Here is a 20,749-nt window from a genome sequence, read left to right as displayed (position 1 = left end):
CTCTGCTTCACTGAAGAAAGACCATATCCCTGTCATCCACAGGAACTCCCACGGACAGTTCAGCCATCTAACAGGAAATGGTTATGTGTACTATTATTATCTGAATTATTTGTACTTAAAAGTATATTATCCGGTAACTTTAATTATTGTGAATAACACAGGAAAGTAATCATTTTGTGCTTAAACACAGATATTTTGAATTCACTGATTTTGTATTAACCGGTGTTATTTTTAGTCTTGAGGTTGTAACTCACTTGCAGGTTTACACTATTAATTCCCCATTGGATTGCTCCATTGGAATGATGTGGAAACCCTAGGGAATTCATTAGAAGCATTTTTCTGGCAGGCTCATGGACATTCCACAGCAGTTAAAGTAGATGATTGGGAGAGTCCTAAGGGAAGTCAACCCTATGGAGAACAAGAGTTACTTGATTTCAGTCAGGACATGGTACTGGTGGAATATTTGACTCTAGTAACACAGAAATAAGAAGGCAGATAGGAAATTAGTTGGAAATACTGTGCTGAATTGGTATTCCAAGCTGCTTATTCTAAGTGACATTAAATCGAGCATGAGCTGAAATTGAAATAGTTTGATGAACTTGTTTTCATCCCTTTGAAAGGCCGAGGTAAAGACTCTTCCAGCAGTGTTTTTCCCATTGGATTGCTCCATTGGAATGATGTGGAAACCCTAGGGAAGTGCTACTGAGCAAAAATATTCCAAAAAGGATGAACAGAAAGCTACATCAAATCTACGCTAATAGAACATAGAACATAGAAAATCTACAGCACAATTCAGGCCCTTTGGCCCACAGAGCTGTGCCGAACATGTCCCTACCTTAGAAATTACTAGGCTTACCCATAGCCCTCTATTTTTCTAAGCTCCATGTACCTATCCAAAAGTCTCTCAGAAGACCCCAGCATATCCGCCTCCACCACCATTGCCGGCAGCCCATTCCACACACCCACCACTCCCTGGGCCAAAACACTTACCCCTGACGTCTCCTCTACACCCACTCCCCAGCACCCCAAACCTGTGTCTTCTTGTGGCAACCATTTCAGCCCAGGGAAAAAGTCTCTGACTGTCCACATGATCAATGCCTCTCATCATCTTACACACCTCCATCAGGTCACCCCTCATCCTCCGTCGCTCCGAGGAGAAAAGGCTGAGTTCACTCAACCGGTTTTCATAAGGCACGCTCCCCAACCCAGGCAACATCCCTGTAAATCTCCTTTGCATCCCCTCCATGACTTCCACATCCTTCCTGTAGTGCTTTCCAAAATAACAACATATAACAACATTTAAAAGGTATTTGGACAGGTACACAGATAGGGAAGGTTTAGAAGGTTATGGGCCAAATGCAGACAAATGGGACTGGCTTGGATGGGAATCTTGGTAGGTATGGACCAGTTGGGCCGAAGGGCCTGTTTCCATGCTGTATGACTGTGTGATAACCAACTACCAGGCATTGCCCAACCCGCTGAGTTCCTCTGACAGTTTTTGTGTTGCTCCAGATTCCAGCATCTTGCGTCTCCGTTGGACATTTCCTCAGTGCCCGCAGCGATCGATCTAGTAGTATATATTACACTTGTTATCTATTCTGGAAGGTGGACGTTTGAGAATGCAGGCTAAGGATTGGATGGAGCTTGATTATTATGATTCTATCTGCAGGCACGCAGCGTGTGGGGCCAATACATGCACTTGAACTGCTGCGGGGCAGATCCATACTCTACCAGGACATGGGAGGGGAGAAGAAAACCTCGGGAAGGAGGAAGTAGAACAAAAATGTTTAATTGTTCTGTCCATTTTTGACTACCTTTCTCTGGTTTTATTCCATATACTTACATATCTTTTGCTACTGTGCTGTGAGGTGTGATGTGTAGTCGGCACATATAAAGCTATTGATATTGACAACAAAGAAAGGGGCCATTTGGTTCTTTGTTAGGGCAAACTTCAATTAATCCCTCCATCCTCCTTTCCCCTCATAGCCCTAAATCTTTCTGTGCTTCGGATATTTATCTTCTGTTCCCTTAAAAGATGGACTTTCCTCTCTCTCAGCTGTTTCCTCTGCCATTGTAAAAATTCAGCATAACTTCACAAAGCCCAATTAACCATCCTTTTAGCTCCATTGGAAATAGGACCAGTACTGCATGTGTCAGTCCATTATTCAGGGCTCCAACATTAACACACAGATGCAATTGCATGTGTGAAACTAGAAAAAAGGGTAGGCCAGAAGGCCCAAATTCAATTTGATTTCTCAATTAACTTTTCATTTCAGGCTTTCCTAGAGTCATAGAGTTATGTAACATGGAACCAGGCCCTTCAGCCCAACTCATCCATGCTGACCAAGTTGCCTACCTGAGCAGTCCCACTTGCCTGCATTTGGCCCATATCCCTCTAAACCTTTCCTATCCATGTACCTGTCCAAATGTCTTTTGAACATTGTAATTGTACCCACGTCTATCGCTTCTGGCAGCTTGTTCCATATACCCACCACCCTCTGTGTGAAAAACTTGCCCCTCAGGTCCCCTTTAAATCTTTCCCCTCTCACTTTAAATCTCTGCTCTCCAGTTTCAGACTCCCCTACCCTTGGAAGAAGACTGTGACCTTTCACCTTATCTATGCTCCTCATGATTTTATAAACCTCCGTAAGGTCACCTCTCAGCCTCCTTCGCTCCAGAGACAAAATCCCCAGGCTATATAAGTCTCTCCTTAAAACTCAAGCTCTCCAGTCCTGGTAACATCCTTGTGAATCTTTTCTGCACCCTTTCCAGTTTAAGGACATCTTTCCTATAGCTAGGTGCAATATCCAAGTGCAGTCTCACCAATGTCTTCTACAGCTGTAACATCGTGTACTCAATGCCCTGACCGATGAAGACAAGCATGCCAAATGCCTTCTTCATTACCCTGTCATAGTCATAGAGTCATAGAGCATGGAAACAGTCCCTACAGCACACCTCGTCCATGCTGACCAACATGACCATCAGAGCTAGTCCCATTTGCCTATGTTTGGCCCATATGATGCAATTGAAGCTTGGCCACTTAAAGGACCAGTGCAGAAATGCGATCTCAAAGAGTAAGGAGATTTGGAAAGAGATATTGAGTGTCAGTGAGCAAGAATACAGGATCAGCAGAGCAGTACCCAGATATAGTTACGTTTCCTGTGGATTATCACTGTATACACTCAAGAAGAGGAGGGAGATACTTTTCTCCATCCATGGGATAAAGAGTTCTCCAACTATTGGCAAGACATTGTTGTTGAAAGTGACAAACAGCAGCAACAATATGTCTTGGTCTTACTCACAGCTTAGGAAGTGGCTTAATAAGCTAACCAGCCTAGGAAATGTGAGTACATTTTCTGATTCACCTACTTCCTGTGGTGTACTTCCCTGTCTCCACTCACATCTAGCCAAGTATAATCCATCACATCATTCATCACACCCACTCAGCTGCCAGCTGCAACAAACTTATACTTCCCAGGCACTTCATTACTTCCACATTTATATATCCATTGCTGCCTCTTGCTTCAATCCTTATGAAGCTGTTTGAATCACTCACAAGTGAATACATAAGAAATAGAGGCAACAGTAGGCCATTCAGACCCTTCTGTCTGTTCTGCCATTCAATAAGATCATAGTTAACATTCTACCTCAGGATCGCTTTTCTGCATTAATGCTACATCTCTTGATTCCATTAACAGCTAAAAATATATAATCTCTGACTTGAATATAACAATGGCGCCCCCAAGGCCCCTTTATACAGAGAATTCCAAAGATTCATTATCACCTGAGTGAAGAAATTTCTTCTCATCTCTGTCCTGAATGGCTGAAACACCCCCTTCCCAACCAGGGGAAACATTATCCCCACCTCTACCCATTCAAATTCTGTATATTTCAATGACATCACCTCTCATTCACCTAAACTGAATAGAGTATAGACCCAGTCTACTTAATCTCTCCTCACTTGACAAACCTGCCATTCTAGGAACCAACCTGATGAATCTTTGCTACACTTCCATTATTACGATAAATTTCTTCCTTAGATAGGGAGGAGAAAATTGTACACAATATTCCATATTATCAGGGCCCTATATAATTGGAGCAAGATGTCACTGCTCGTACACGCAGATCCTCTTGCAATGAAGGCCCACACATTGTTTGCCTTCCTAGTTACTTGATGTACCTGCATATTAACTCTTAGTCAAGGATACCCAGGTCCCTCTGAACATAGACATCTTCTATCTCTCACCATATAATAAGTAGTTTGCTTTTCTATCTTTCTACCAAAGTGGACGACCTCTCATTTTCCCACATTATATTCCATCTGCCAAGTCCTTGGCCATTCTATTAGCCTGTCAATATCCCCTGAAGCCATACAGATCTCATAATTCCTTACAACAGAGGAGGCCAGTTGAGTCTATGCCAGCTCTCAGGGTAATCCTACCAATTCCATTCCATACTTATTTCCCTGTAATCTATTCTCACAAATGCCCGTCAACTTCATCCTGGTTCTTCTACCACCCACTTACACTGGGGACAATTTACAGTAACCAATTAACCTACCAACCAGCATATCTTTGGGATGTGGGAGGCAACTGGAGCATCCAGAGGAGACTCACAAGGTCACAGGGGAAACTCCACACAGACAGCACCAAAGGTCAGGATTGAACCCAGGATACTGGAGCTGGGAGGCAACGGCACTACCTGCTGCGTCACTCTGCTGCCCGCAGCCCCTCTGCATTGTCCTCACAGCCCACACTGTCACTCAGCTTCGTGCAGTGAATTCATTGGGTATAAAAGTTCCTGTGATTCACTCACGGATCTACTCTTTCACTTTTTGTAAGGGAAAAACAGTACACTAAAGGTGAAGAAGTAGAAGTGGCTCCCACAAATTGTGCAACTCACAGAGGCAGAGGAGGACATTGTGGAATGCATGACATTTATGTGTTCCTCTCAGTTGGATATGAAAGAACAGGGAATTTGCAAATGGCTTGTGATTAGCTCTGACACACTTCTGTTGACCATGTTTTATTGACAAGTGAACCATGAAAATCTGGTTTATCAAGATTGTGACTTTGCCACACGTGCTTGGCTGGCCTAGTGATGGAGGCCCCATCTTTAAACTGTTCTTCCTCTTCAATGCTTTCCTCTTTTGAAGAAAGCTGATGATCTCCCATACTTTTTACTTCCTGGATGTTTCTCCTCCATCCACCTCTGTCCATCCAGTGCCCTTCCGTCCTGTGCACCTCCCTCCAGGATGCCACCCAACTCTGCACCATCCTCCTGTGCATTTCCCTTCTCTGCTTCTCTCTCTCATGCATCCTCCCTCTTGTACAACTTCTTCCTGTACCCCTGCCTGCTCTGCCCCTCCCATCCCCATTCCTCTGTCCTGTGCACCTCCCTCCTGTACAAAGGTCCTTTCCATCTACTCCATCCAGTATGTCACCCTTCTGTGCACTTTCCTCCCATGCATTCCTCTCTCGTGTGCCTCTTTTCCTGTGCAGCTCTCTCCAATGCTTCTCTTGTCTTCCTGTGCACCTTCTCTGCTGTCCTCTTCGTCCTTGTGCCCTTCTCTCCTGTACCGCTCTTTTTTGTTCCTCTCCCTTCTGCGCCCATTTCTGCTTTGCCCACTCTCCTGTGCCTTCTTTCCCTGCCATGCCCTTCTCATTTGTGCCCTTCCTTCCTGTGCCCCTTTCTGCTGTGCACCTCTCTCCTGTCTCCTCCGTCCTGTATACCTCACCCTGTGAGTCATACTTCATGCATGGCTGATCCCAAAACAGCATAACATCACTTTGCTGGGTAACATTTGTCTTCTCTGCCTTATGTCCTTGTGTGGGCATGCACAGTACTCCCCCACATTCTGCTTGTGTCATATATCGATCTCTAGACTTCACAAGGACTCCCTGCAAAATGTTTGTTTGTTAGAACTGAGACATTTTTTTATTGAGCCTTTATTGAGACTGGGCAATCTGAACTTCAGACATCTTATCAAATGCACTTCAGTCTCATCTCCATTTTACTGGTGAGCTGGAAAAATCCTGCTAAATTCAAATCATGTTGCAATGCCTTTCAGTCTACCTTATGAGCAGGCCACAATGATAGATGTGTAAGTTATGTGCATGTAGCCAAATGAGCCAGTTGGGGGAGTCCTTGCAACTTTTACAATTTTTTCCTTTAAACTTGCCCTCGACCACCCATCATTAATGTGACATATTGGCCCTCTTGTGTTCGTTTTAAAGTGCAACTGAAAGGGAGTTTCTTAGAATTTGTATTGCCTTACAATCCATGAATCTTTAGATGAAAGAACATGGTAAAAATAATTGGGGATAACAATGTTTTATTATTAATAAAAGTAGGTAACAACTCCAATGGAACCTTTAGATTGCAACTGTTTATTTAATTACCTAGTCCTACCTGCAATGTAGTGTCTTTCTTCTTTCCAGCCATTTGTCCCACTCCTGATGGAAATACAAATTGACAATATTAGCAAGATTCAATCTAATTTCATCATTTAGTTACATATTTTCTTGAGCCACTGCAGCATTCTATTAGGCCCCAGTGATAACTTTGCTTGGATGCTGAACTTTAACTTTGTCCATGTCCCACAGTTTGACAAATAACTTTTAAATTAAACTTGCTCAGATGGGAGGCATTTTTGTATTTTCAGAAGATTTAGCTTAAATTATCACCAAATGGAGGACCAGATAGCACAGTTGATTGGATCAGTGTCATTCAGTTTTTGGTATCTGGGGTTAATTTCGACTCAGTCATGGAATAATAGTCTTGCAAGCATGTGTCATACAAGGTAAACCATTGGAGATTATTCTTCCCAGTGAAGTTTTGTTCAGTGAGAGCACTAATCAGCTAATCATTTCTCTCTTAACTTTGTTGGGAATAGGGTCTCTGAAATCAAACCTTAAAGATGCTCATTGAAATAAGTCCGGCACTGCCAACCAAGTTCCTAGTGGGATTGAAATGAATGTGCATTCTTTTTAATATTGAGCATTAGTTCAATTACCAGCCCAGTACAAGAAACTAAACCATCTAATTGGTGGACTTGAGGAGCAAAAGAAGATCCCAGGCTCAGGTCAATACTTCCCTGTACATGGACAATGCTGCCACCTTCTGCTCAGATCCACTGTTGATCCATGGACTGATGAACATCTACAAACAATTCCAATTCGGAAAAAGAGTGTACCGATATTCATTGGCAACTGGTCTGACTATTCTTCTGTTCCCTTCACCACTGGGTTCCATTACCTGCAGGTTCTGTGAATATGGTTCAGAGGAGCCAGGGCATGCACGATGATCTGGGTGGAGTTTATAGTGCAGGTGAAATGGAAATTGGGATTGTGGGAATAATGCTCCTGCTTGATTGTGGGAAAGAACCTGGTCATTGGGTTTAAGGTGTTCTCGGTACTGCTGTGCATGGCCCAGGTGTAGACCAGCCCCTGTGCCTGTGCTGCGGCAGTCACCCAAGCCATCTTCCACATGATCTGAAAAGGGACAGTGTCCTCAGAAACATGACAAGTAAACCTTTTAAGAAGTGGGGGAAAATGTACCAAATGGCTCTCACCCCGAAGGATGCCTACCTTTGTGTGTTGGCTGCATCAAGCTATGCATACACTCTGGATACCAAATGTTATTATGTTCTGAGGTGCTACCTGCCATTGGTCTGCTTATGTTGTCGTGAAACATTCCATGCAATTGGACCATGCCATTCTCACTTGCCCCTCATACAAAAGTTAACAGAGACAAAGACTAAGCCAGTCGGGCAGTAGTCTGCATGGAATGTCCATGAAGCACTGCAGGAAAAGGGGGTGGGGGGGTGGGCAGTGGATCCTGTCTTTGGTTCCCTCAGTAGACCAGCATAGTGCCTCATCACTAAAACTTTGAAACAAACAAAACTAGACATTGCTTGGTTTATGCGGTGAGGGGCTCTACCTGTCAAACCCTTCATACACAGCCAGGCTATCAATCTCATCACACATTGCCCTTGTGACAGCCAGTCTGTGGATGAGACCATCTTCCATCTCCAGCTTGGATATGTTACCAAGAAGATCGGGAAAGAGATGCTGTGGTCTTTGTTTAAGTTGATCTTGAGAAGTTGCTTGACACAGGACTCTGCTCTATGTTCTATTCCCGGGGAGACACAGTGAGACAAAAGGCAACTGCATCCAGAACATTATTAGTTTGATGAAAGTTGCCAAGTTATCCGCTGACACTTGGTGGTCTTCCGCTGCGACGAGCAGTCCATGGCAGAATGTTGCAAACTGGTACACTTCAAGTGCAAGACCTTATGTTGAAGGATTTTCTGAAGCTGGGTGAAACTGTCACAAAGACGGTATAGGAAAAGACCACAGTTTAAGACCCTCCTATATTACACACTGAGGTCTGTGTAAAAACCACTGGGACTTATCACCCTGGAGAATTTATGTAAAGCAACATTAGGTGTAATATATATAAATGGAATTACATGGTTTGTACTGAGAATGGGGATACATAAATATGCTGTGTTATAAAATGTCAAATTTTACAAAGAAAAATATACCAAATAGATAATTTTCAAAGTTTGTTTTTGGAATCCTGTTAAATTTATAATCTTCAGTGTCAATTTTTAGTAACGATGTTTCATACCCATCCCTAAAGTTTTGTAAAGTTGAAACATTATGTATCAGTTTGCCACCAAATATTACTTTTATTCCACATTACGAAAATGGAATACTTTATGCAGAAATAAATGTTCCGTAATCCATTTCCTCAATAACAGCGTAGAATCACAATTATATTGAGATAAAAAATCTATCAAAATAAAATTTGTCTTGCAAAGTCGCGAGATCTATAGACTAGTTTTCAATTCCGGTTGGTCTGTGGCACTTTGGTCATAAAATTTAACTAAGGTATGCCGCTATTATTGTGGACTTTTTATCGATATCTGCAAGGGTCATTAGTGAGACAGGCGCGTATTTCCGAGAGGAATACCCACTGCTCTGTGCTATGTGCAGAAGGTTATCTTTGGGAATCTTCTAAGAGTACCTTGATGGAAGTGCAGTCGACCCCCGACTAGCCAGAAGTTGGAGGAGCCGTCTTTTGGAGGCAGTTTCCGTGCGTTTTGTGTCTTGCGCGGTGTGCTCAGTTGGAGAATCTCAGGAAACCAACTGCTTCGGAAGCGGAAATGTAAACTATTGCTGGTTGCCTTGGTTAACCATCATGTGATCAGCACGGCCAGCTCTGTCACACTGCTGTCCTAGCTTTCAGTCCAGGCTCAGGATTCTTTGAATACATTCTGTGACTATCAAATGGTGCACTTTTAAATCCGAACACATTAATTGAATAAACCGAGAGTGAAACAATATCGCTGCAATAATACAATCGAGTTTATTTGCCCCACTATTATGTATCGTTCCTCATTCCTTTTCAAGATGCTGATTCAAACTGAGTTATTGAGTTCACAGTTTCACAGTTGGTTTCCCGCTGTCCTTGAATTTGTTACTCAAATGCCATTAATTTTTCCCCGTTAAATTACCCCAGACAATGCAGGACGTTTGCTGCTGGTAATAGTAACCGTGGTTCATTTTAGCGTTAACGTAGTGTGGAGTTGGAAAGCCCTAGTTGAAACTGGCTATCTTATCAGCATATTTAAACTAATCTTAAATGTGACACCTTTCCCTTTCAGCACCATGACACTTCTAATCCATTTTAAGCCAAGAGAAAGCTTAATGAAATACCACAATGATAAAGAAAATGTAAAATTCTGCGGGTGCTGTAAATCTGAAATAATCAAGCGAGAAAATCCTAGAAATAACAGGGCAGGCAGCATTTGTGGTGAGAGAAACATTTAATATTTCAGGTTGGTGGGTTATTATCATTATTTTCTGCTACAGTTAAAACGTTCGATTTCAGGGGCAGTCATTCCCTCGAAAAATAAAGTATTATGTAACGTTGGGGCAAAAAACTACAAATGCGGGAGATCCGAAGCAAAAACAGAAAATGTGGTCGTTGAGCCGAGAGGTCGTCTTAGGCAATGTTATCAGTGATTATTATTGATGATTCTACATCAAAATACAGCACATCACTTCCAATTTGTTCTAACTGCAAGATCATCCTCTAAGATGAAGTCTGAAATGAGAAAATAACTTCTTTATCTTGAAGACGCAAGCAGATGCTGGGAATCTGGAGCAACGCATAAAATGTTGGAGAAACTCAACCGGTCAGGCAGCTTCTATAGAAGGAAACGGGCAGTCGATGTTTCGGGTCAAGACCCTTCATCAGGACAGGATCAGGATCAGGATCTTTATCTTGGAAACAAACTAAACATATTTATTCTGGAAGTTCAGAATTATTGCCATGTGATTCAATGATATATTTGGAAAATTCTATTCATTTGTTAAAACGTGTATTTATATAATTATGTATAACAAAGCATTAAATATATATGCACAATATTCAATTGATCTCCATTCTGTAACAATTTGATATAAGATTGGGACAATTTTGAGATTTACTGATAATGAAAGAAGTAGTGAAACCTTTTAGTTTTTATATTGTACATTTTGGAAGTTTTTTTACTGTTTGCCAGAATAAAATCCTTTCAATTACTCTTTCAAATTTACGTTTGCATTTTAGTGAAACACTGAGAAAGTATATAAACAAGTTTTTTCTTTCCTTTTCTATTCCCATATATTGTTAACTAACAGAACCTATAACAGACCTATCAAAATTGGCATTGAAATTTCATTGAAGAGACTGCCCATATATTTACCAGGCAATTTAAGCCAAGTCACTCCCTTGTACATGGCTATTACCATCACCAAGAGGTGCAGGGCTCTGTGAACTAAAAAATGATAAACAAAACAATTTGGTTGATTTAAATATCTGTAATTTACTTATGATCTTAACAAGGTTATTCTAAATATTTTGATGGATTTATGAAGTTTATTTACTAACTTAAAGATATGATGTAAAGATGAGTTCTTGTTCATTCAGTGCCAATAGATGACATACCTCTATCTTTTTCTATTTACACGTGTATATACAGGTAGCAGATTTAGCCTGAAATGCACACTCAGTTATTTTCACCCATTGAATTTTTCCTCTTCACTTCTGAATCTTCTTCATTTCAATTTGCAGATCAAGGTATCAACATGGTTCACAATTAGTTATATTTATAGCTGTATGTTGAGAGACTCTGGATTGAAGTCCCAGTCCAGAAATTGAACACAACAATTAGGTTATTCAAAAAGGGAGGGAGAAAGCAGGAACCTATTCGCCAGTTGGCTTAATATTTGTTATAGGGAAAGTATTAGGAGCTATTATTAAAGATGATACATCAGGACACTGAGAAAAAAATCCAGGTAATCAGGCAGATCAAGGTAATCATGGCTTTGTGAAAGGGAAATCATATTTAACCAATTTATTGTAATTCTTTGAGAAAGTAACACATGCTGCGGACAAAGAGGAATCAGCAGATGTACTAAGATTTCCAAAAGATATTTGATAAGGTGCCACATCAATCGTAGAAAGTAAAAGCTCATGGTGCAGGAGGTTACATATTGTCATCGATAGAAGATTGACCCACTAACTGGAAAAAGAGAGTAGACATAAACACATTTTTTGGTGTGACACAGGGAATAGGGCTGGGGCCTCAACTTGTTACAATTTATATGGAATACTTGGATGAAAGGACTGAAGGTATGGTGCCTAAATTTGCAGATGACAAAAACAGTAGGAATGTAAGTTGTGAAGAAGTCATAAGGATGGGGCTCTAAAGGGATATAGAGAGATTAAGTGAGTGAACAAAAATCTAGCAAATGGAGTCATTGTTCTGATTAGTAGAAAAAATGAGAGACAAAAGCATAGCATCTAAATAGTAAAAGATTGCCAGTCTCTAAGATGCAGAGGGATTGGGGTATCCCAGTGCATGGTTCAAAAAATGCAGCTGTAGCAAGTAATTAAGAAAAGCTAACAGAACGTTATTTCCCTCCACAGATGCTGCCTGACCCACTGAGTTCCTCCAGCATATTGTTTGGTGCTCTAGGTTCCAGCATCTGCAGTCTCTTGTATCTCCAGAATGTTATCATTTATTGTGAGCAAAATTGAGTGCAAAAGTTGGAAAGATTTTGCTTCATTTATCTAAGCATTGGTAAGATTGCAACTGGAATACCATGTACAGTACTGGTCTTCTAATTTGAGGAATGACATTAATGCAATATAAGTGGTTCAGCAAATGTTTACTAATACCTGGATTGGTTGAGCTGTTTTATGACAGGCTAAGCTAGGATCTGTTGGGAGTTCAGAAGAGTGAGGGGGTGACACGATTGAATATTAAATTCTGAGGAGTGATTAACAGGGTGGATGTGGAGAGGTTGATTTTTCGTGAGAGAACCTGTACCTAGGGGTTAATGTTTAAAAATAAGTGATAATTATTTAAGACAGATGAGGTGATTTTTTTCTCTTAGGGTGTGGAGCGTCTTGGAACTCTGTTCCTCATAGAGTGGTGCAGCAGAGTCTTTGAATGATGACTTTTATTGATGCACCATAGAAAGCATCCTGTCTGGATGCATCATGTCTTGGTACAGCAACTTCTCTGCTCAGGACCGCAAGAAACTGCAGAGAGTTGTGGACACAGCCCAGCGCATCATGGACACCAGCCTCCCCTCCTTGGACTCTGTCTTTACCTCTTGCTGTCTTGGTGAAGCATCCAGCATAATCAAAGACCCCACCCACCCGGGTCTTTCTCTCTTCTCTCCTCTTCCATCAGGTAGAAGATAGAGGAGCCTGAGGGCACATACCACCAGGCTCAAGGACAGCTTCTATCCCACTGTGATAAGACTATTGAACGGTTCCTTTATAGGATGAGATGGACTCTGACCTCATGATCTACCTTGTTATGACCTTGCACCTTATTGCACTGCACTTTCTCTGACACTTTACAGTGAACTGTTATTGTTTTTATCTGTACTACCCCAATGTAACTGCAGTGTGTAATGAATCGACCTGTACGATCGGTATGCAAGACAAGTTTTTCACTGTACCTCGGTACAGGTGACAATAATAAACCAATACCAATGTTTTTTTTGAAGGCAAAGGTAGATAGATTCTTGATAAGCAAAGGATGCGTAAGGTTACTATGGGCAGACAAGATGTGGAGCTGAGGTTCGAATCAGGTCAGTCATGAACATTGGCGCAGGATCGTGGGACCGAGTCGTGTCGTCCTGCTCCTAATCCTTACATTCGCATGTTGGTTATCGCTCCCGTTCAGTACCGAGGAAACGGTGCACGGTTGTCTGGTACCAGCTATAAGATAAATGGGTAAAAAAAGCACCTGCTGTCAAGTTGGCATAAGAGATCTGTTTTGTAGAAGAGCATTGGAATTACCCTTGAAAACATGATCAATATTTATCAACAACAACAAAAAGGGGTAATTAGCAATCACATGGCTGTCTGGGGGAAAATTCACGACCCTGCATCCCTATGGCAAAAGCTTCAAGATTTACTGGAGTGGCTGTGAAATTTTGGGGTGCACAGAGCTGGAATATCAACGCAAACACTTCCCAATCCGTGTGCTCACTCTCCGTCAATCACTTCCCGGGCACCCCGACAAAAACTTTCCGAATCAGAGGCAGCTGATTGGCTACCGCAGCTGTCTGTCAGGGTGCGCGATGACGCGTACTGCGGCGACCATCCCGTAGGGTGGCGGTTGCTATTGGTGAGGCGTGGGCGGGGCTTCCAGCCGTGGGTCGGGGACAGGTGACCAGGGGTGGGGGTGGACGGAAGATGTCGGAGTCGCCGGATACACAGAGCTTGGTGTCGTCCTCGTCCCAGCTCAACCTGACCGACACTGACGGGGTAAGTGGCCGACCTCTTACCCGGGCCGTGTCCCCTCTCTTACCCGGCTCCAGTGCAACACCTGCCCCCTTCCCTTACCTGGGCTCAGTGCCCGACCCCTGACCCGGGCCGTGTCCCCTCTCACACCCAGTTCAAGTGCATCCCCGCCCTTACCCGGGCCTTCCCCTTTACCTGGGCCCTTGTGCCACTACTTACACGGGCCCTGCCCCTGCCCCTGTGTACTCCTTTTGATCGGCTCTGGCCCCAGTGCCCTTGCTGCCCTGATCCCAGTGCCCTTTCTTACCCTGCTTCTCACCTCTTGTCCTGCCTTGTCTGGTTCCAGCCCAGTTCTGCTCCTTCTTGCCCACCCTTGACCCCGACATACCTCTGCCACCAGTTTGCCCTGTATGCTCCAGGAACTCTTGCCAGAGACCGGTCCTTCATATAAGGTGTTTCAGGTCCCAGTAACTTCGCCAGAGTTAGTTGCCCACTTACTGATCTCAGTGCCACCTGATTGTTTGCTTACCTCTTCTGTGGTGTGCTGTGGACCTCTTGTTATGTTAGAAATAAAAGTAATATGTCATTTCTTTATTCAGATGGGGCCTGATTTAGATTTATATTACAATTGATTGTGTTGGTCTGAAATAAAGCTATATTTTAATGGATTGACATTTTCCTTCATAAATTATACCACATATCTAAAGGTGAAGTGTGCAATTATCACATAGAAGGTGACATGTTGTGGCCTAACATTTGGAGGCAGTGTCTCAGGCTGCTTCAGCTGTGTATGGCAATGTTGGAAGAATGGCAATTATGTCCTTGTATTCTCAGTATCAGCTGGTTGTTCTTAAAGTTTCACTTTCACTTTGTGTTTGTTGTTGTCTGGTCATTGAGTCCATGGAATTCACACAACCTGAGGCTTAAAATTACATGGCATGACTGAATACAGAATTCAGTGAATCTATCCAGCTGCTGCAGGCTTGGGAGTGGATTGGTTTTCATTCATAATGATTTGGGCTTGAGGTCCATTCTAGAGACTTAAGTGTATTAAAAAAAAACTTTGGCTACCCCTCCAGAGAGTGTGTAATGTTGGAGCTGAGATGTCAAACCAATGCCTGGCTCAGATTTTCAAGTTAAATTGGTTTATTATTGTCACATGTATTGAGGTACAGTGAAAAGCTTTGTTTTGCTTGCCATCCATACAGATCATTTTATCGCATTGGTGCATTAAGATAGTACAGGAGAAAAACAATAATAGAATGCAAAATATAGTGTTACAGGGAAAGTGCAATGCAGGCAAACAATAAGGTGCAAGGCCATAACGAGATGGATTGTGAGGTCAAGGGTCTTTATCATACTAGGGGATCATTCAATAGTCTTATAATAGAGGGATAGAAGCTGTCGAGCCTGGTAATATGTGCTTTCAGGCTTTTATATCTTCTACCCGATGGGAGAGGGGAGAAGAGAGAATGTCTGGGGTGGATGGGGTCTTTGATTATATTGACTGCTTTACCAGGGCAGCGAGAAGCATAGACGAAGTCCATGGAGGGGAGGCTGATTTCTGTGATGTGATTAAAGGTGACGTGGCACCATTTTGAAGAAGAGCAGAGGAATTGTGTCCTGGCTAATATTTGAAAGATGAACAGGAGAATTATTCCCAGTAATGGGAAACAAATAATACTGTAGATGTTGAAATCTGAAACAAAAACAGAAATGCTGGAAGAATTCAGCCAGTCAAGCAGCATCTGTGGAAAGGGAAACCAGTTAATGTTACAGGTCTAAGGGTGAAGGGTCTACCATCTGTAACGTTAACTGGCTTTTCTGTCTGTGGAATTATTCCCAGTGCCTTGGCCAATGTTAATTCCTAATTATCACTATCATTGTGTTGGTTGCTTGCAGGAACTTTCGGTGTGTACATTTGCTGCCTTTATATCTTTGTAACTGTAATTCAGAAACACAGTACTTCGTTGGCTGTAAAGTATTTTGTGACAGTCTGAAAGAGGTATGAAGGGCACAACATAAACATGATGCATTACTGCAAATTTAGTTGACTTCTACCACACATTGGTGTAATGTGAAAAGCATGTTGTTATGCTGTACAACTGGCATGTTATTAATTACTAATACCATTCTGAATATTTTCTCATGTTGAACTCTCTGTAAACCACACAGGATTTTATTACCCCTTGAAAATTAGATTATCACTTCATGTGGGAGTTACCTGTTTAAAAACATAGACTTGCATTGTATTTATAGTTTCAGTAGGTTAACATTGAAGAATAAACAATGAAATTGATTTGTTTTATAATTTTTAAATATGTCACAGTTCAGCTTGAAGTCTTGTTTATAGTTGCTTGTTATTTCCTTCTGTTATGTTTGCCCATTTGTAGTTCCAAATTCATTATCAGCTGGCAAATATAATGTGCTGCATTTTATGTTGTTATGGCCTAGTCATTCGGGGACACACAACACTCTTTTGCAGTGTATTGAATATTTGACTCCATGCTGAGATTATGGACACCTATGCTTGCTCCACAAAGTGAAGAACATTAGCTGGTTGTTGATTGGCATCTTGAGACATTGATTTCTCATTTGAGCCAATTCTTCTTGGTGTGCAGTGGATGGAAGATGCGTCATGGTGATAAGACTGGCCTAAATTTTATTTCCCCAAGCAATACAGAAATGCAATATACTCTGGACCCATGATAAGTCTGTCATTAATCCATGAAAAAATAAAAGCTCACTGCATAATGTCTGTGAAGTATGCCTCTTCCTTTGGGTGGCAAAATGACCAAAAACATAAGACATATTTTATAAACGTTTGTGTAAGACAGGAGTTGTGGTACACAATGGTACTAACACTGTAGGGAGGGTAAGAATAGAACACCCAACAGTCAACAGCTTGGAGGGAGGTAAAAAGTAGGATATCAAAGGTAATATTTCTGCATTACTCCCAGTGGCACATGCCAGTGAAAGTAGAAATAGGAGTATATGAAGGATCAATGTGTAGACATGGTGCAGGTGGAGGGCTTTAGATTCTTGGGGCTAGGGGACCAGTTCTGGGGGAGAAGGCACCTTTTCAAATATAGTGGGTTGCACTTCAACAAAATTGAGATGAATGTCCTTGTGGTATGGTTTATATGTGTAATTGGGTAGAATTTAAGCTAGAGACACAAGAAATTCTGTAGATGCTGGATGTATCTGGAGCAATACACAAAAGTGCTGGAGGAACTCAGCAGGCCAAGCAGCATCCGTGGAGGGGAAATAAACAGTCAGCGTTTCAGGCTGAGACCCTTCATCAGGACTGGAAAGGAAGAAGGCAGAAGCCAGAATAAGAAGGTGAGGGGAGGAGTACATGCAGGCAGGGGACAGGTGAGTTCAGGTGATAGGTGAGAGGGGGAAGGTAGGTGGGTGGGGGAGAAGATGTAATAAGCTGAGAGGTGATAGGTAGAAGAGGCCAAGGGCTGAAGGAGGAGGAATCTGGTAGGAGGGGGCAGTGGGCCGTGGAATAAAGGATGGGGGAGGGGAGGGGAGGAGAGGAGATGGGCAGGTCATCAAGGTGGGGGAAGGGAGCCATGGAATAAGGGAAGACAAAGGGGGGGGGGGAGAAGAAGAAGGGATGGGGTTACCGGAAAGTTGGAGAAATCAATGTTGAGTCCATCAGGTTGGAGACTCCCAAGGTGGAATACAAGGTGTTGTTCCTCCAACCTGTGTCTGGCCTCAACGTGGCAGTAGAGGAGACCATGGATAGACATGTCAGTATGGGAGTGGGATGTGGAATTGAGGTGGGTGGAGTTTAAGCTAAGTTGACGGGGATGGGCACTGGCATAGACTGTATAATTTTAAAAATGCATAAGGTTCATAAAGGTGTGAGATTGTTGGATAGCAATTGGGGGGTGGATAGGAGGAAGAACCTTTTCATGCAACAAATGATAATGAGACGAAAAGGCTGATGGATATTGAGATAATCAATGAACTGATGTGCTTGAGAAATAGACTTGTGGAGCTGTGGAAATTGAGCAGGGAAAATTGGAACTGATTGGATGGTTCACAGAGAGCCTACCATAGTCACTCTGATAATAATTCCATTTTGTTCGGCACATTATGTTGGAAGTGTAAGCTGTTACTCCTTGGCATAGTAAAATGAGCTTTTGTGCTTGTGATTATTTATATTAAATTCAGAATCCCAGGTGTGGTCTTCCAGAGGGGTAGATTGGAGTGAGGGATGCTGCTGGCATTGCCCATCCACTTTCATTTAATACCTGAGGTAGTGTTGACACTTAACTACCGAGATAGGGATAAAAAATGTCATATTTTGTTTTGGTAAGAGGTCATTCTATATTTTTAGGCACTGATTTTGTTAAGAACTCACAAAACTTGCACATTTAAAATAATCCTATCACCTGCCAGTTTGTGCTCCTGCCCCTCCCCCTACCTTTTTATTCTGGCTTTTGCCCTTTTCCTTTCCAGTCCTGATGAAAGGTCTCAACCCGAAACGTCGACTGTTTATTTCATGCTGCCTGACCTGCTCAGTTTCTCCAGCATTTTATGTGTGTTGCTCCAGATTCCAGCATCTGCAGAATCTCTTGTGTCTACATTTAAAATGAATACATGTTCATAAAATTGCAATATTCTTGCAGTTGAACTTGCTGAAGTAGATTTTTCTGTAGAAGGAATGTTTGGCTAGATTAGTCTTTGCCGGTAAGAGTCTTCAGTATCCACCAAAAGATGCATTTGTTGTGAAGTTCCACCTACTTCATATTTAAAGCAACACACTATCTTACTGTGGTTGCGTTTAATGTTTGTAAACAATGAAACTGGATTCCTCATGAAGATGAAATAGTTATATTACCCACCTTGTGCTTTTTATATGATCAGAATATTCATGTGTACATTATTCACTGAGTTATTCTTTAATCAGCTTTTTATGAGCTTCCTACCTCATTGAATTGGCTGCTCTTTAAACACTCTTCATTGGCTGTAACATGTTCTGAGATATCTCAAAAGGATGTAATAGCTGTTGGTCATTTTTTTTCTTGATATGCAGGAAAAAAAACACCTAATTTTCTTTTTGTGCAGATTGATGACAAAGAGTTTGATATTCCTCAAGTCGATACTCCACCTACCCTAGAAAGCATTCTGAATGAGGTAAGCTTTACACTAAAATAAGACTCTTCCACTTTTTAAATATGCAGGGCACCAAATGATGTGTTGAAAGAGTTGTTGCCTGATTAATTGACTCCATCTGCCTGCATCCCATCGGATTGTAAATTAAGCAGAGTGTCATTGGAGATCTGGGACCAGTTCTGAAATGTAAAGGCACCTAAAAAAGTAACTCTAAATACTGGACCTGTAAAATGAAAACACATGCACAGTGCTGATTGGCATGCAAAAAGTGGACATTAAAGGTTGGATGAACCTCATCAAAACTCCCAAGTTTGTTGCTAGGATCTATTTTTCTTCTTGCGTGATATTTTGGTGTAGTTTGGGAGATTTAGTTCCAAAACCTTGGAATAAATGATTGCTCTAAGATTGAAGGACAAAAAAAAGTGCCTGATTAGATTGGTTACTTAGTTCCCCGTCCTGCCATGCCATGGTGTCTTTCCACCTTTGGTCTGGATGGAATCATTAGCAAAACTCTGTGACAATTATTGGAATGATCTTTTGGTCACAGTTAGTCTGGTGCAAGGATGAATTTTTCTGTTAATAGTGATGGTAATATGTGGTGGTTCTGTGAAAGCAATAAATATGAGCCTTGCTTGAATTGTTGAGAAATAGAAAACTAAAGAAAAAATTTGTAATTAACAGGAAGTTTAAATCCTGAGGTTTGATGCAATGCTCACACTGGCCATTGCAAACTTCCAATATACAAAAGAGAATGTGTTGCTGTATTTCATGGCCGTTCAGGATAGTAATGAGGAAGTTAACAAGTTCAAACTCTCAGAGAAACCTGGCCTAGATTTTTGTATGCACAGCTACAAAATTTAAAAAAAAGGTTGGCCTGTAACTAGAAATTAACCTAGAATTTGTGCTGATTTTTGGGGTCGTTGGCATCCATTGGGAAATTTGACTCCTGACTTTCCATTTGGAACTTTTGTTTACTTTTTTTTTAGTGCTGAACTCCCTCCAAATGATGCCAACAGTAGTGTATCATCTAAAATACAGCAGCAGTAAAATTTTAAATCTAATTGGTATGAAAAACAACAGCTCTTATTTGCTCTCAGAAAGAAAACTGCTTCTATTAACCTTTTCTCCCGAAACCACACATTCCTTGTTCTCACTGAGATCTGTGAACTCAAATAAAGGTAGAAATCAACGTTACAGCCACCCTCAGCTTCCAGACCTTAATGTCATTCTGGGTTGTGGATTTCTGCCACATCTGCATTTATTGCTTACTGCTGCAATAAGGGTTTGTCTCCACTACGTGCTACTCCAAAGTGCAAGCATTCATTGATTGTACTCATCTCTTTGTAGAGACCTTCATATTAACTTGCCAGTAGCTTAGTGGCTGCCTTGCACAAAAAGCATGCCTCTGTGACAATAATTTACCAGTCTGTCCAGTTTTGTCTGATCCTCAGGAGCACTTTCCCATCTCAAATCCAGTCATTGAAGTATCCATTGATTCAGTAACAATATTCCCCTGTAGATGTTAGAACATTGCTTGTGTAGTGTCTCCCTCTTTTGACTTGGCTGCAAGAATCTTGCTTGCTATGCTAAATGCCAGCAGCTGAGAGAGCTTGTAATAGATCATTAGGCAATCTCAGTATTTTTTTAGTGTGGCATTACACACACAAGCCTTTGTATTTGTGAACACTGCATTTGAAGATGATGATCTTAATGCAGTTCTCATAAACAGTGTTGGGTTGACCCACAATGTGCTTTTAATGTGATTAAAAGGTGATAAAGTAATTTCCAGCCCTTCATC

The 20,749-nt window shown here is 41.7% G+C and overlaps 2 protein-coding genes across 4 annotated transcripts in view; one reads left to right on the top strand and one right to left on the bottom strand.

Annotated features, from left to right (window-relative positions):
• The window catches only part of nme9 (NME/NM23 family member 9), a 58,765-nt gene extending 49,632 nt beyond the window's left edge, over positions 1 to 9,133 (bottom strand). The window contains exons 1-2 of the mRNA XM_052022831.1: positions 9,034 to 9,133; positions 6,412 to 6,455 (exon numbers count right to left, since the gene is read on the bottom strand). Of these exons, the coding sequence (XP_051878791.1) occupies positions 6,412 to 6,444 (33 nt within the window). The 5' untranslated portion in view covers positions 6,445 to 6,455; positions 9,034 to 9,133. The remainder of the gene's footprint in view (positions 1 to 6,411; positions 6,456 to 9,033) is intronic.
• A 4,591-nt stretch (positions 9,134 to 13,724) lies between these two features.
• Positions 13,725 to 20,749, top strand: part of vps8 (VPS8 subunit of CORVET complex) — a 458,303-nt gene continuing 451,278 nt past the window's right edge. For 2 of the 3 annotated variants that reach the window (XM_052016780.1, XM_052016773.1), the window contains exons 1-2: positions 13,737 to 13,845; positions 18,904 to 18,972. In XM_052016780.1, the coding sequence (XP_051872740.1) occupies positions 13,774 to 13,845; positions 18,904 to 18,972 (141 nt within the window). In that variant the 5' untranslated portion in view covers positions 13,737 to 13,773. Of the gene's footprint in view, positions 13,846 to 18,903; positions 18,973 to 20,749 lie in introns of all 3 variants that reach the window. The other variant, XM_052016763.1, reaches the window with a different exon arrangement.

Source organism: Pristis pectinata, chromosome 1, assembly GCF_009764475.1.
Source record: "Pristis pectinata isolate sPriPec2 chromosome 1, sPriPec2.1.pri, whole genome shotgun sequence".
NCBI lineage: Eukaryota > Metazoa > Chordata > Chondrichthyes > Rhinopristiformes > Pristidae > Pristis > Pristis pectinata.
The sequence above is the reverse complement of the archived record's forward strand: the minus strand, read 5'-3'. Positions and strand labels throughout refer to the sequence as shown.